At 32.3% G+C, this 15,568-nt stretch overlaps 1 protein-coding gene across 4 annotated transcripts; it reads left to right on the top strand.

Moving 5' to 3' along the window:
* Nucleotides 1–1,404: 1,404 nt before the first annotated feature.
* LOC145725760 (cyclic GMP-AMP synthase-like receptor) lies at nt 1,405–14,796 on the top strand. 4 transcript variants are annotated; one of them, XM_081974611.1, is made up of 10 exons: nt 1,405–1,512; nt 5,160–5,329; nt 5,549–5,793; nt 9,758–9,877; nt 11,090–11,240; nt 11,911–12,060; nt 12,119–12,259; nt 12,312–12,437; nt 12,492–12,678; nt 12,866–14,796. In XM_081974611.1, exons 2-10 carry the CDS (start codon nt 5,204–5,206, stop codon nt 12,910–12,912), a joined length of 1,293 nt encoding a protein of 430 aa, XP_081830737.1. In that variant the 5' UTR covers nt 1,405–1,512; nt 5,160–5,203; the 3' UTR covers nt 12,913–14,796. The 4 variants fall into 4 exon arrangements, with proteins under 4 accessions (XP_081830737.1, XP_081830730.1, XP_081830755.1 ...); XM_081974604.1 differs by lacking the exon at nt 1,405–1,512 and adding an exon at nt 2,359–2,491; XM_081974621.1 differs by lacking the exon at nt 1,405–1,512 and adding an exon at nt 2,758–2,780.
* The last annotated feature ends 772 nt before the right edge of the window (nt 14,797–15,568 follow it).

The raw sequence follows: 15,568 nt of genomic DNA, 5'->3' as shown, positions 1-15,568 counted from the left end.
AAATACTTGGGAACATTGCTTTTCGAAGACTAGACTTAGGTCAAAGAAATAAAAAGCCGTATTAAGCAAGAACAAGCATTCCTTAGATTTAAAAGTATGCTTGCCTGGTCGAACTTTGATATCAATTTGAGGATAAGAATGCCTCTGTGGGTATGCCTCTGAAGAAGAAATTTACCTACAAAGTTACGTCACTCCATTTTGGTTTGATTTTTGCTATTTAAACCGGTGGTGTCCGCGGGTGAGTAATGACTCATTACTCACGGGGCAGATAATGGATGTTATTATCTTTTACAAAACTAGTGAGTAATAAGCATATTATATTAAACAGATCTCTCAGGAACATACTTGGAATGTTCTTGTGCTAGCTGGGGTTGAAGATGTATAAAAAAATGTCACTGAGTCTCTATAGTCTATATTTTTCTATACTGACTCTATTTTTTTAAACGCAATACAGGAAAAAAATCTACAAAGTGTTCTCAACTAAATAAAATAAAAAAACCCAAAGAAGATCAAACTATAGGATATTTTACAGGACACTCACAATACAGAACAATAGAGGTCCAATAATGGACACCCTATTTTTTCTGATACCAAATTTCTAAGTCAATATGCTAAACTATCCATTATTCGCCCCAAAATTTCATTATTTTAATGCGCAAATAATTAAATCATATTACAAAGAAATTGAAATTTTGGGAACCCCACAAACTTATTGCATAACATGTTATAATATTGCTGACTGAAAAGTAAAAACGTATGGAGTACCAACACGAAATTTATCATTTCTATTACTGACGTATTTGGGCAGTGCTGCCAGACTTTTTTCTAAAGACTTAAAATGATATCTATAATGTTAAAAGATCAATTAACCATCTATTGCTTGGTTTTTACTATAATATATTTAAAGATGAAAAATATGTACAATTTGCTCTATTTTGATTTGTAAAAGTTTAGAGTTTTATTTTATACTTTTAACTTGTCTAACTTATTATAAAACTGCTCTATTGAAACCTAATTATTACTCAACGTGTTAGCAGCCTATTAAACGAATAATATCAGTTGATAACAGGATAATAGAAATAACGTGACAACAATGTAATCAAATCAGGACGACCTTCATATTATATAAGAGGCCGGCAGTCGATCTCCAGGAATTTTACTTCATTACTAAATGTATTACTAAACAAAGTGCATCAGTGTTTAATTACATCAAGTTTTAACAGGTAAAATATCTTACTTAATTTACTACATTAGCAAATTGTAAACTTGGAATTGCTATTATTATATCTGTAATTTAATCATTTCTATTTCTACTGCGGAATTGTATAAAATGATCATTATTCTGTAAAGTACCGGTGTCAGCTCTCGAATGTTCTACTCGTTCTGATAAGAAGATTAAATTCATTTTGATTAATTATTTAGTTAAACAATGTGAATTTAATGTTCTGTTAATTTATATTATAAATAATGAAAGTTGTAAAGTTGTGTGTAAATATAGGGATCTCAAAAATGGTAAGAGGTATAGAATTATATTTACTAGGTAATAAAAGAATCAGCGATTTTCAGTTTCGATTATATTCAAGGATGTTTTGTTAAATTAGGAAAAGTTGTGCAATATGGGGTCGTCTACCAAAAAAGAAATAAGTTTCTGGTGATTTGTAGTATTCGAAAAACGTTAATTAAAACCACACTTATTTGGTACATCATTATACGAAAAAGTCTCATGTGACGTAGAAAAGATTTCCCCGTTTTTCTTCTGCTTATAGCGAACTGAGTAAAACAAAGAGATGTCTTATATGAATTTTTACCAAATGTCAAAGTTTCAAGGTCCAATAATGGACACCCTATTTTTTCTGATACCAAATTCCTAAGTCAATATGCTAAACTATCGATTGTTCGCCCCAAAATTTCATTATTTTAATGCGCGAATAATGAAATCATATTACAAAGAAATTGAAATTTTGGGAACCCCACAAACTTATTGCATAACATGTTATAATATTGCTGACTGAAAAGTAAAAACGTATGGAGTACCAACACGAAATTTATCATTTCTATTACTGACGTATTTGAGCAGTGCTGCCAGACTTTTTTCTAAAGACTTAAAATGATATCTATCATCTTAAAAGATCAATTAACCATCTATTGCTTGGTTTTTACTATAATATATTTAAAGATGAAAAATATGTACAATTTGCTCTATTTTGATTTGTAAAAGTTTAGAGTTTTATTTTATACTTTTAACTTGTCTAACTTTTTATAAAACTGCTCTATTGAAACCTAATTATTACTCAAGGTGTTAGCAGCCTATTAAACGAATAATATCAGTTGATAACAGGATAATAGGAATAACGTGACAACAATGTAATCAAATCAGACGACCTTCATGTTATATAAGAGGCCGGCAGTCGATCTCCAGGAATTTTACTTCATTACTAAATGTATTACTAAACAAAGTGCATCAGTGTTTAATTACATCAAGTTTTAACAGGTAAAATATATTACTTAATTTACTACATTAGCAAATTGTAAACTTGGGATTGCTATTATTATATCTGTAATTTAATCATTTCTATTTCTACTGCGGATTTGTATAAAATGATCATTATTCTGTAAAGTACCGGTGTCAGCTCTCGAATGTTCTACTCGTTCTGATAAGAAGATTAAATTCATTTTGATTAATTATTTAGTTAAACAATGTGAATTTAATTTACTGTTAATTTATATTAATATTAATGAAAGTCGCAAAGCTGTTTGTAAATATAGGGATCTCAAAAACGGTAAGAGGTATAGAATTATATTTACTAGGTAATGGTAATAAGAGAATCAGCAATTTTTCGTTTCGATTATATTCAAAGATGTTTTGTTAAATTAGGAAAAGTTGCGCAATATGGAGTCGTCTGACCAAAAAAGAAATATGTTTGCCCTTCTTCTGTGTCTGTTGTCTTTCTTCTGCTTATTGGCGTTTCAAGGTAAGATTTACTCTCTCTGGTGATCAGTTTTGAAAACAGTTTCGGGCATTCCAGCTGTCATTTCTCCCTTTGTTTACATTTTGGGATTTTGGTTAGGAATTTAGCACTAGTTTCATAAATATGAAGTGACAGTGTCACATTATTTATAATGTTAGGTTAGGAACGTGTTGTCCGATTTTAGTTCAACTGGCGCTGCAATCTTAACTTGAAACGCCAGTAGCGAACTGAGCAAAACAAAATGTGGGGACGTATGTCTTATATGAATTTTTACCAAACGTCAAAGTTTCAACTTTTAAAATGATAACTGTCATTCACTGAAATGACATACTGGAAGGTTGTCATATTCCCTTTAAAATACAGAATGTTTGTTTTTTAGTTTCAGTGTTTCACCGATTTAAATTAAACCTAGACACACTAAAAAAATATTTTTTTAGCTTCTTACCTTTTAAGTCTGCAATCGTTCATACTCTAACAGAACATAACATAAGACATTATTAAGCAAGCATAACTTGTGCAACAATGCACTGGTTACAAAGAATGAATAATTTGCCTCCCGACTCAATAATTAGCCTTCCACCTACTTTACGGAATTGAAAAGTCTCTAATTACGTCACGGGGGATCGTGCCAGGCTCATTTTAACATTTTATTTAAGCCTTTTATAAAAATACTTCCGATTTAATATTGAGAAACCAGACGTAATAGCACATTGTAAGGCATTAACTGTATTAAGTTTATATTTTAAACCTTAAATTTTACTATGGTAGAGTGTACCTAGGAAACCAAAAATGATACAGAATACATATTTGAAACAGAAGTTTTATTAAGTAAAATAAATATATAAAATATATCTAAAATGTTTTCACTTGGTTAAAAATAAAGTTAAAATTGGGTGGTTGGTACAAGTATTCCCAACAATGACTGTTTCTTTAAATGTGTATTTCTCAGGTGTTTTACAGAGTCAAAGCACATGCAAACACGTGATTTATTTAAACGCAAACGATATTACGGTCACATGACGCTTTGAATGGCTATAGAATATCGGAGGTCACTAATGTCATTCGGAGCAAACCTATCTTCTTGTATCTAAAGAACGTTTTAGTATGATTTGTAAATTGTGATTTGTAAACAAAGATAAAAATTATTAAAAAGGTTCGAAGTATTGTGTTCAAATCAATTGAAAATGTTTTTATAGCGAATAAATTAGGTTATGGTGTCGAAAGTATCCAAATTGAAACCGTAAACGTCAAATGTCTACGACGTTGCCGACTTGTGTAACATTTGATTGGCTGTGGGCGCATAGAAGTGGACATAGCCAATCAGAATATAGATTTCGATATTGCATCGATTTTTTAAAATGTCAAGGCTAATTAAATGCGAATTTTTCGGATTCAAAAATAAGAAACCTTTCCTCACAAAGTTAGTTTTTCTATATATATCACTTTTATATTCTTGTTTTACTGATTTTCCGTCAGTTTTGTATAAAGTAGTTTCGTAATTCCAGCGTTGCCGCAATTACATGAAACTAGTGGCAACAACGGATATTTTTGTTCAACAACCCTAGCAACTAATGCTATTTTTTATTACTTACCTTGGACAACTTTTGCTCTAGTCAGTTTCTCTGTAAATGTGGTCGTTTTCGAGATATTGACTATTAAACATGAGAAATTTGGAAGGCTGTAACAGGCAAACGGTTGAAGATACAGTTCATTTTAGAATTTTTTTTTAAGATCTATGTTACTTCAAACTCGGAATTTAGTTGCAATGTTGTCAAACTGACAACTTCTTACTTCTACTATTTTGGTTTGAATAAAGAGTGTTTGCAATTTGCAATGTGACAATATAAATTCTAAGTTTGATTCTGATTTCATGTATCTAGCTGTGACAACGCTGGAATCATGAAAATAATTTACATAATATATTATTTTTCCTATTTTCCTATACACACTTAATACAGTTTGTGTGTGTGTATTAAGTGACCTTCTGTCTCTACATTTAACGTCTAGTGTGCATTGTTGCCAGATTGCAATTTTGCCCAATTTTCTGTGATTGAAACTACTTTAAAAAACTTGCATACTCGTTTAAGATATAGAATAACATATTTTATTCTGTTTGTTTCACAACACAACAAGCCGTGAAAAAATGTACTATTTGGTCAATTCTATCTAATACTTTTTTTTTATTTTCAGTTTGAACCTGTAGCTATACTTATATAAACAACAACAAACAATAAATGTCAACAATGTGTGAAGAGATCGACCGATATAACGCCATGGAAGGCGTTTTGCAGAAGATTCACAGGAGATTTGTTGCTATTCCAGCATGTGAAAAAAAACGCAACAACATTATTCTGCATGATGTAAAGCCTGGTTTCTTATGGCGATTGCACCAATATATTTAAGTAGTATATCTTAAGTTGAGTTGAGTTTTGAATGTGACAGTGCAAGTGGAAAATGTCACAGTCAAAATAAAACCTGAACCCCCGGATTGAAGTTAAGCAATTAACCCTTAAACTTGTTGGTGCAATCGCCTATTAAATATTGAAGCATTAATCAGTGAAGTAATTAATTAATTACAGATTGTGGATTTGATAATTGACAATATGAGAGAAGATGAGCTGTTCGGAGAGATTTTTCAAAAACTATTTTATGGGGGTAGTTATTTTGAGGGATTAAGAGTGGCTCATGCTGACGAGTACGATATTCATATGCTACTGGAATTACCACCAAGAGTTAATGCTCGTATTCAAGTTAGCAACGTTCATGGTTATGTACACGTGAAGTTTGAGAGAAATTACTCAAATGCTTTGAGGAATAAATACAAGTAAGTAGAAACATAAAAACCATACGCTTTTAGCTATTATACTAATACTGCGCGCCATCTCAACCCAGAACATGATTCTTAAGATCATTTTTATAACCTCGTTTTTTCTAAACTAATCAACAGATTTTGATCCGATTTGGACTGTCATTGAGTTTAATTTATTAGCTTTTGACTGTCGGGAAATCCTTTGACTTTAATACAAGGAAGTGTTGTTTAGGTCAATATCTCGGGTTTTGGGCATTTTTCAATTAACGTACCGTATCTCAAAATCCTCAAGAAAGTTTGTTTTATTCAAAAATGGCAACATTGTAGTTCCCAATCTCGAATTAAAGCTATATATGGCAGCAGCATTGATCTGTCATAGTCACTTTCACTATTTCTGGACGCCCTGCATGATAGGAGCGGTCATGGGGGTTGATTTCAAATTATGTATGTTGATACACAGGACGTTACTTGAGAAAAGAAAAATGAAACTTCCATGACAGTAAAAACCGAATCAAAATTCGTTGTTTTGTTTTGAAATGGGTTTTAAAATTGACCCAAACAATTCACTGTCTCGGTTGACGTGGTGACCAGTCCAGAAGAGATTCTAGTATGCAGGAACTCCGGAAGTAACATCAAAACAAATTATGAAAGATGATTTATAATTTGATGTTATTTCGGACACCCTCTATACGTATAATCATCAGTCAGAGAAAAAATTATCACTTTCCTTCAAATTTAAATATACAGGTGAAAACATTTCAAAACTACCATTGTCTAGTATTCCAAACGTTCCGGAAAGATCTACGTTTTGCCACAACGTGAAAGCTGAAAAGCAATTTTGGAATATCACGTAAAGTCAAAAAATCTATCTCTTGATGATAGTTTCAAAGTTTTAGGGATTCTCAAGAGAATTAATTGTCGATAGAATGTGACAGAACAAGTTGACATTTACAGCTATTGGTCATATTCTGTATACGTTTCTCTTGGCAACTCCTATCTCTCGTATCAAAATGCGGCCTAAGATACTCTTGAACAATGTTTAGACTAGAGGTTCAAAATGGAGATTTGCGGATATGCCTATTTGCAAAATGTAAATTGCATTGTTTTTTATGGAAATTTATAATAATTAGTAGATTTTGCGATTCTCTCGTTTTAGTCGTTAGCTAAAGAAGCGTCGTGATCTTATGTTTGTCTCATGTTGTGTTTTTAGCAGTTTCCCTCCATTTCTCTCTATCTGAGGTGCTTCTAATGTTGCCCTGTAAAGATTTTCCTGTAAACTGCTTCACCTGCTCCAGCCACCGTTTTGGAGAACGTCCTCTAGGTCGTGTTCCCTCTACTTTCTCTTGGACCATAAGTTTTTCGAGATTGTCATCTTTCCTCCTGTTGACATGTACAAAATACTGGAGAATCAGTTGACAATCTGACTTGGATGTTAAGTTCTTCGAGTATGGATACGTTGGTTCTACGGGCTTCTCCAGACCCACATCTCAAACGCATCCAACTTGGCGATGTCTGTGGCTTTTAAGGGTGTTTACTAATCTGCATTTTGTTGTGGTTGATATATGCCCATCTTTCCATATTTTGTTGAGTTTGGTCATGACCGTTTTGGCTTAAGAGCTATCCTTCTTCTAATTTCTTGGCTTATTTCTTAGATACGTTATTTCCTCTACGTTCTCGACATCTTAAATACTAGCACAGATACCAGGCATTTCTTCCATGCTGTGCCTACGATCTAGATTGTGTGATTATTTGAGGTATTTCCGAAAGATTACGCAATTAAGCATTTCTTGGTATAATGCCCTCTACGTATTAGCAAACCTATTCTAAAGTCCAAACATTGTCATTGTTATCTATAGGCTAAGACAATGGAAAATGTTGAAACTTTTCACCTGTATAACTCATATCATGTTTTTTATAACACAGTTTGTCCCAAATTTGTTCTAAGTTAAGTTATATTGGGATCTTCGGAACAAAGTCGGATAAGTGGAGAAAGTTTTAGAGAGTTTTATGTAAAACTATCTTTTAGTTTCTAAAAACCAAAATAAGGATTTTTTTAAATTGGGTCATGGGGCTCGTTTGTTTTAAAGTTCTATAAAGCGAACTAAAAAACAAAACTTGTCAAACAATTCTTTAAAATTTCCTACTTAACTTATATTTACCAAGATCCCAATTCGTGTAGGACCATTATTGCAATTTGGGACACGCTGTATATTCCTTAATAAAAGTTGGTGACCTCAAATGTATATTATCTTTTGATGGTTAGTCAGATTATCCCATGGGTCAATAGTACTTAAGCTCGAATTATAAACTTGAAGTTGAATTTGGATTTGGCGTTGGCTTTAACTTTGACTTTCAACATCAACGGGACGCCAACAACAATTTGACGGAAAATATAAATAGCTAAATGCCAGTTTCACGCCAAATCCAAATCAAACTTCAAGTTTATAATTCGCCCTTTAAAGGTAATTCTTCCTTGTCCGTTTGTCGTTGACGTTTTGAGCTACGCTATCTCAACCATGGGAATCTTGGTTAGTTGAAGGGATACGTTGTAAAATTCGTCGGCTAGTACCGAAAATATTCGAGAAAAACCAAAATTTCTATTTTCCGTCAGCATCATCACCTTTTTTATTTTTTATGGGTGTCATCTTGAATCTAACTTTTTAAGCTGATAAATCATTGACCCTGTCTGACTAACTATCAAAAGATAATTAAAATTTGAAATTCAGCAAGACCGTTGACATATAAAATGTCAGCGTGTGATAAAATTATAGAAGCTGAGGTTCGTTTACAACTCGATACTACTTAACCCATCCCGTATACAGAGTGTGCCATTAGTGACATACTCACATTCCTAGGAAGTCCGACGATTTGTTATCCGATATTTTCCTAAGAGCATGAGTGATAGTGTACAGTGTACAGTGACTATTTTATTGAACTGACAATAGTGTTCCTCGCAATGACTCCACCTGCTGCCCTCGAAGACTATTGAGAATGTACCATTTTCGACACTTTTGCAGAGTATCTCACTTATTTTTAAAGATACGGGGTTGCGATTTTTGCGATAGTGTGTTACTTTTTTGTGAACGTTAACATGGCGTCAGCAGAATTGTCATAATCCATTTCGTTGGTAAGATACAGGGGGAAATTGAAAAATCTCACTTTTGAGGTACCCCCTGTATCTCCGATATTTTTAAACTTTTTGAAGAGGTGAAAACGGATTCTTATAGATATTTTTCCGTAGAATCCAGTTGCTTTTTTGTTGAAATCAAAAATCACAAAAAAGTAACACACCATCGCGAAACCGCAACCCCGTATCTTTAAAAATAAGTGAGATACCCTACAAAAGTGTCGAAAATGGGACACCCTGTACAGTGACTATTTGAATTTTATTGAACTGAAAATAGTGTTCCTAGCAATGAATCCACCTGCTGCCCTCGAAGATTGAGAATGTACAGGATGAGTCATGGAAATCTGTACTGTATACAACACTAGTTTTGTTAGTTTCACTTATGGCCATTTTTTCGAATTATACAGATTCCAGTTAATTTTTTGAGTATACTCATTGACTAAATAAATGATATTCTAGACTGTTGATATTCCAGTTAGGCGTACTTGTATAACGTTTCATTTGGTTAGCAAAACTAGTGTTGAAATTGTATCCTATCAAATCAAATAGTATGCATTAACCAGCCAATTGTAAACTATTATTTTGTCTTCAGTTAGTCAATATTATTACTTATCAGTGAAACAAAAATTCTTAATAAAAGTTTTTCAAGAAAACGTAATCTTTAAGTATGTATACCATTGTATTCAGATTCTTATGACTCTTTCTGTACATTACGGCGACATTAATGTCAAATAGAGAAGCATCAGATGCAATGGGCTAACCCTTCCGATAGTCTTGCGGGGCAAGATGGCTGTAGATATTAGAATTAGCAACTAATAACGTTCCAATATTACAACCATTTCTGAATTTTAGTAGACGTCAACATTTGCATTGGCAAACGAGTTTTCGCCCTTGGAATGGATTCCGTCCATATCATTTGCGAAGCCTAAACCGGACAAACAAACCCCCACTACAACGTATTAATTTCGGTTGGTATGAATATTTTTAATTCACTCTGGAAATCATTCGTGTTAAGTGTTTTGGACTGCCGAATCACTTTTACAAGTCCCGAAGGAGTGGTAAGAATGTCAAAGTAGTGGATTTAAAATATTCATTGGAGAAAAAGGGTAAAATCGTAGAAATAGTCCGCAGGAAAGTTCGAGAGACTTTCAGTAAACAATACAGGGTTGTTAAAACTCAAAGACAAAGTCTCAAAATTTTGGTTTTTTGAATTATCAATTAAGTGACCAGCTTTTGCAAAAAAGGCTTTGAGTTTTTACAACCCTGTATTAGAAAAAGGGTATATAAAAAATAAGGATGATGGCTTGTAGAAGTGACTCATTAAGATGAGAGCATAACCACATTATAATAAGTATAACGTAACATTAAGAATAAGTTCATACTAATTAAATATCAAGGCAGTTGAATAAGGACAGAGTATTAATATAAAATATAAATACCTCACATCTATTTCCAAGTCTGTGATGGAGTTCTACAGCTGGTTTGTGCTCAAGTTCACCTGGATGTGTGTACTGTCCTTTATAATGAACGATGTAATAGGCTGTGAATAATATGTATAATTCCATATTTTGTAAACATCTTAGTATAAATATTTTAAGTAATTAAGTAGCATTACTTTTACGGTTTGTGTACAGGGTGGGCCAAATTGGACGTATTTAAATGGGAAGTGCTCTTATTAATAGAGATACGCAAAAACTGATGTCGGTGCCTGAAGTTGAAATTTAATACAAAACTTCATGACGAAAAGTATTATATGTCATTAGAATGGTAATTTTATGATCTTTTCAAAAAATGAAATAAATTTGAACTTTAGACTCCGACATCAGTTTTTGGCTATCTCTATTAATAAGAACACTTCCCATTTAAATACATTCAATTTGGCCCACTCTGTACAGAGTGTTTCCAATTCGGTGAAGAACTTCATTCGGATTTAAACCACACAACGTTGGGCAATTTAGAGTTCAATAATATGCGATTGCAATGCCAAAGTGTCAATAATAATATTCTTGTTCCCAGAAGTAGAAAATTTCGTGTTTTTCGATGACTTTTGGAGGTAATCTCTATATTGTTGAAGTCCACATTGCGCAACTTTGCCTCCGTTCAACTAACTTTAATTGTTCAAAAACATTCTGTACTTAACAATTTTTTTTTTGAGTTGACAATAATTTTTCTTGTGAATTTTAGGGGTTTTAGAAAATTTATCGACTCCAACAACTTCATGGATGCGACCAATGTACTTGAGTGGGTAGGGCGAGTTTTGCATACTGCTTTGAATTCCTTTCCTCAGACTCGGTCGGGAAAATTTATTTTACCAACACAGATGGGAAACTTTTTTGTAAGTCCATGTAAAATTAACTAGAGTATAGCATATGGAACAATAAGGGTGGATATGAGATCTGTTCGCAGAAAGAATTTCCAACTAGTAATCAGAAAAATAGATACATCCATTGGCCACAATAAAACTTGAAATTTACTGTTTTTGAATTAGAAACCAGTTAGGGATTCCCTCTGCGAACAGAACTATGATGTCCCGATCACACGGTTTCTCATATGGAAGTTTTGGCTTTTATACAGGGTGTCCGAGATTTTTATTATTGAACTTTTACTTTTACTTTGCAAAGTTCAAAGTCTGCCTCCATCTATAATGGTGTAATTTAACTTTCTTGAGAATATAGCGGAAGTGCTCCGCTTAAGATTTGGCCTTTTTTCTACTTAAAATTTGATTTAAAATCACGAATTTCAGTAGTCTACTGATTTTACAACATACTTCTGCTAATGTACTAGAATCTTTTCTGAGAACATTTCAAAAATGCTCTAAAAACATTTTAAAAAATTCAGTTAATCTACCGAAAGCTAACCTAATTTGTTAAAAATCGGTATATTACTGAAACACATCTTTAAAGACTAAATTTCAAGCCAAAAATTTCTAACCAAATTGTTTCCACATTTTTTTCCAACCTGAACGTTAAATTTAATGATAAAAATTTCAACTTTATTGTTTTTAGGTAAGTACTAAAAGCAGTGGACCAGCTTTCACTCTACACATTGAACGTGGAAAAATCCACATAGACGTTGATCTGGTCCCTTGCTTCATATTTGACAAAGAAAACTGGCCAGGTCATCCTTTCATTAAGAACCCAATTCCTTGGAAAAAAGTGAGTCTTCGTCAAACAAGAGTAAAAATTGTTTTGTAAATTTTAATAACATTTTTAGCCAAGATTTTATGTAGTTTCCAAGAAACCAAAGGAAGTACAAGGTAAAGCAACCCATTATTGGGTTCTCAATTTTCAGGAACAGGAAAGAGAGCTCATTAAAAGACGACATTGCCTTAAACCAGCTATAAAACTTATAAAGGTTATATTAAAGTTGTTTGATTTCCTATTAGTTGAACTTTTGTTTGTTGTAGAAAATGAGAGATTTATTGGGACATGATGTCATGGTCAGCTACTTCATCAAAAATGTTGCACTATGGGCGTTGGAGGACATTAATGAGTTACCATCGTCATATTCGTTGAGTTTCATGTTCATGACAGTAAGCAAGTCATTTGAGTGACTACTTAAACCTAAATGCCTATTCTTATTGCAGATCCTCAAAAAGTACAGGGACTTTTTGGAAGATGAAGAAATTCCATATTATTGGAATAAATATTTCAATATGGTGAAGCACGTTGACTCCCGTACTATTAACACCATTTTCAAGAAAATCAACCAAATTATAAATGATATTGAGCAAAACGTGAATAATAATCCCATGGTGGTTGCCAAGTACTTGAGTAAGTTTTTAATTACTTTATTAAGTAATGATTTAAGCTAAAGGGGCTCAGTGTTCGATAAGTATGAAAAATAAGTCAATCCAACAATATGTTGGAATAACTTTTGAAATTGGTGACATCATACTTATTTAATTTGATTTTCTGTATAGCTTTCTGCCTTTACTTATTTTGTATACGTTTGTTTCAGTTACTCGGCATGAAGTTAACTACCTAAAAAATAACTACAGCTTTTAAGAGCATATGACCAACCATCATAGAGTAGCAGTTTTGTTTGTGATTGGTTAAAACATGCAGTTAACCAAATACAAACTAAAACCGGTATTATGATTTACGCAATTACTGTTTTCTTCTGTCATTTTTATTCCATTTTTTCCAACATTGTTAATACCTCTTAAGTCTTGATAATAGCAACGTTTTCCATATTTTACCTTGTTTTTAGACTAGTAAAAATACTTAATTTTAATGTAAACTACCGCTCCAAATGAAGTAATACAGGTGAAAAAGGGGGCTAGTTTTGACTTGCTTTATGAATTACTACATTTTTCCTTTCAAAGCCATAAAACGGCAGCAAGGCAAAATTAGCCCATTTTGACTGTATATAAGTCTACTTTGTATGCGGAACATCCACTGGTATATCTATAATATTTTATAGAAAAACAAAATACCTATTTGTATTAAATAGTATTAAATATTTTAGGACACAAATGTAAGCACATTTTGTAAATGTGTTATACAGTGTGTGCCATAAACTTGAACCGTTTTTAGGATTGTTTTAAAATCCTATTTTACTGTACCGTTTAAAATATACAGTTATTTTGGTTAAAAAAATGCTCAAAATCAGTATTATTTTGATAAGCATTTTAAAAAGCATTTTTGCAAGCAAAATTATGTAAGTTCAAAACGGTACAGACAAATCGGAATGTTCAAACAATCCTACAAGGATTCAAGTTTCTGGCAGACTGTATAAGTACTATAATATAAGCGAATCTCTAGTAGATTGGTATTGCGGTCTTCATACAGAGTGTTTGAGTTTTCATTATCTGAAATTGTTAGTAAAGAATATTTTACTTGCAGGTAGATATCAAAGTTTTTATTATGATTATTCTTTTTTAGCAGTATTCCAGGCAACTGGAGCACCAGTTAGTTAATTATCTTTTTCAAATTTGGTTGTTTGAGAACTTTATACAGGGTCCTCTTCATCTGAATTCCCTGGGATGCTTACAAACTTAGTTGTTGCACGATTTAAATTAAAATTTGGAAATATATGTAAGTCTAATGGTCACATTTTAAAATTATACAGTGACGTAAAAAAATGTGGCCAGGTAAAGTTATATTATTTGAAACAAAACACTGACACACACCGTTTAGTGCATTTTTGGATAGTTTATTTGATTGTAGGAATGATTTCTTAAATGAATGACGTATCTAAGCTATGCAACCAATGTCAATTTGATTTTAAAGTAGAGATATCGTTTTTTCAAAACTTAGTAAACAAATTTTCAAATTTTTTTTTACTCTTAAATAGTCACAAAAGGCACTTTTTCTGCCACCACGCCACTATTTTCTGCGACACCGTGTATAGTCCTGATTATGTAATTTTAAAATGTGCTTACATTAAACTTACACATAGATCCAAAATCTCATTACAATCGGACAACTAATAAACCCGTAAACTTCCGAGGCAGGTCAACTGCAGGACCCTGTATAGTAAAAATTAAAATAAATAAACACTTTGACACTACACAACTATAATATGTATGGAAAGAGCACATAAAATATTTGCCTCTAAAAATTTTTGCAATTTTAACATCTGAAACACTCTGTATGCGCTTCTCGAAAAATGGGATAACCACCACTTGACCGACCACAGATTACTTAAGCAAATTACCGAAACTCGAAAGTTTTTTACTGATTTTATTTATTTATTAATAGGATCTGAAAAATTGCGTTCTAATAAGTGTTTTTACATGAACTGCTTAAGTCTGTGATAAACTAGGAAGTGAATCTCCTTTTCCGACTGAATGTGCGATCTCAATAGAATATGAATTATTCTATTTTTGTGGTAAAATATTTTGTACAATTTTATGGTTGTTTTAATAAAGAATCTAATATTTATAATGTTTTTTTTAGTAACGTAGGGGAAATTTATGCGATTCCTTGGTTAATTATGTTAGACTTATCATAATTACAGTTAAAGGGAAAAAAATAGAATCTTTTGTGCCGGAAAAATTTGATTACTCAAGAAACTCAAAAAAGAAGGAATTTTTAAAAGTAGATAATGGTAGGGAATTGAATAATTGGTGCCATATTGCTACATTTCCTAAAAGATTCAAAGTTAAATAAACCAGACAAAAGTTACCAAAACAGATTCAACACATTTGGACACACTGCTTGGCCAATTTTGTAGGAATTCAAAAAAAAATACATTTGCCTTAAACGTTTTCTGTCAATAAGGGAGTCCAGCCAGAGGTCGATAGATTAGGGATGATAATTAATATAAGACGTTTAGAGATAACGGTGGTAATTCTGGAGGAAATTGCAGCCAATTTTACGGACACAACTAATCAGTCATCAAAAATTTGGAATTTTTCACATATGCTCTCTTTTGGTTTTTCACCCTGTATCACAAAAGGGTACCTTATTATCCCCGATTACTGTTACACAGATTAGTTAGCAACTTTTCTTTCAATTTTAACCAACTTTGTATATCTAACAATTTCCAGTATCCCAACAGTAACTTCGGATTAAAGTGAACTCTGTTATTCTTCACTTTAACTTTGTTTGGTTATAGTTACAGGGTATCTCATAAAACTGCGACAGACTAAATTCTAATTTTTTATAACGGAAAACCATCGATATATAATTGTATTTTCGGTTAGTCCCATTAATT

The sequence above is a fragment of the Ips typographus genome, linkage group LG1, assembly GCF_016097725.1.
Source record: "Ips typographus isolate SLU linkage group LG1, UJ_Ityp_2.0, whole genome shotgun sequence".
NCBI classification, from domain to species: domain Eukaryota; kingdom Metazoa; phylum Arthropoda; class Insecta; order Coleoptera; family Curculionidae; genus Ips; species Ips typographus.
The sequence above is the reverse complement of the archived record's forward strand: the minus strand, read 5'-3'. Positions and strand labels throughout refer to the sequence as shown.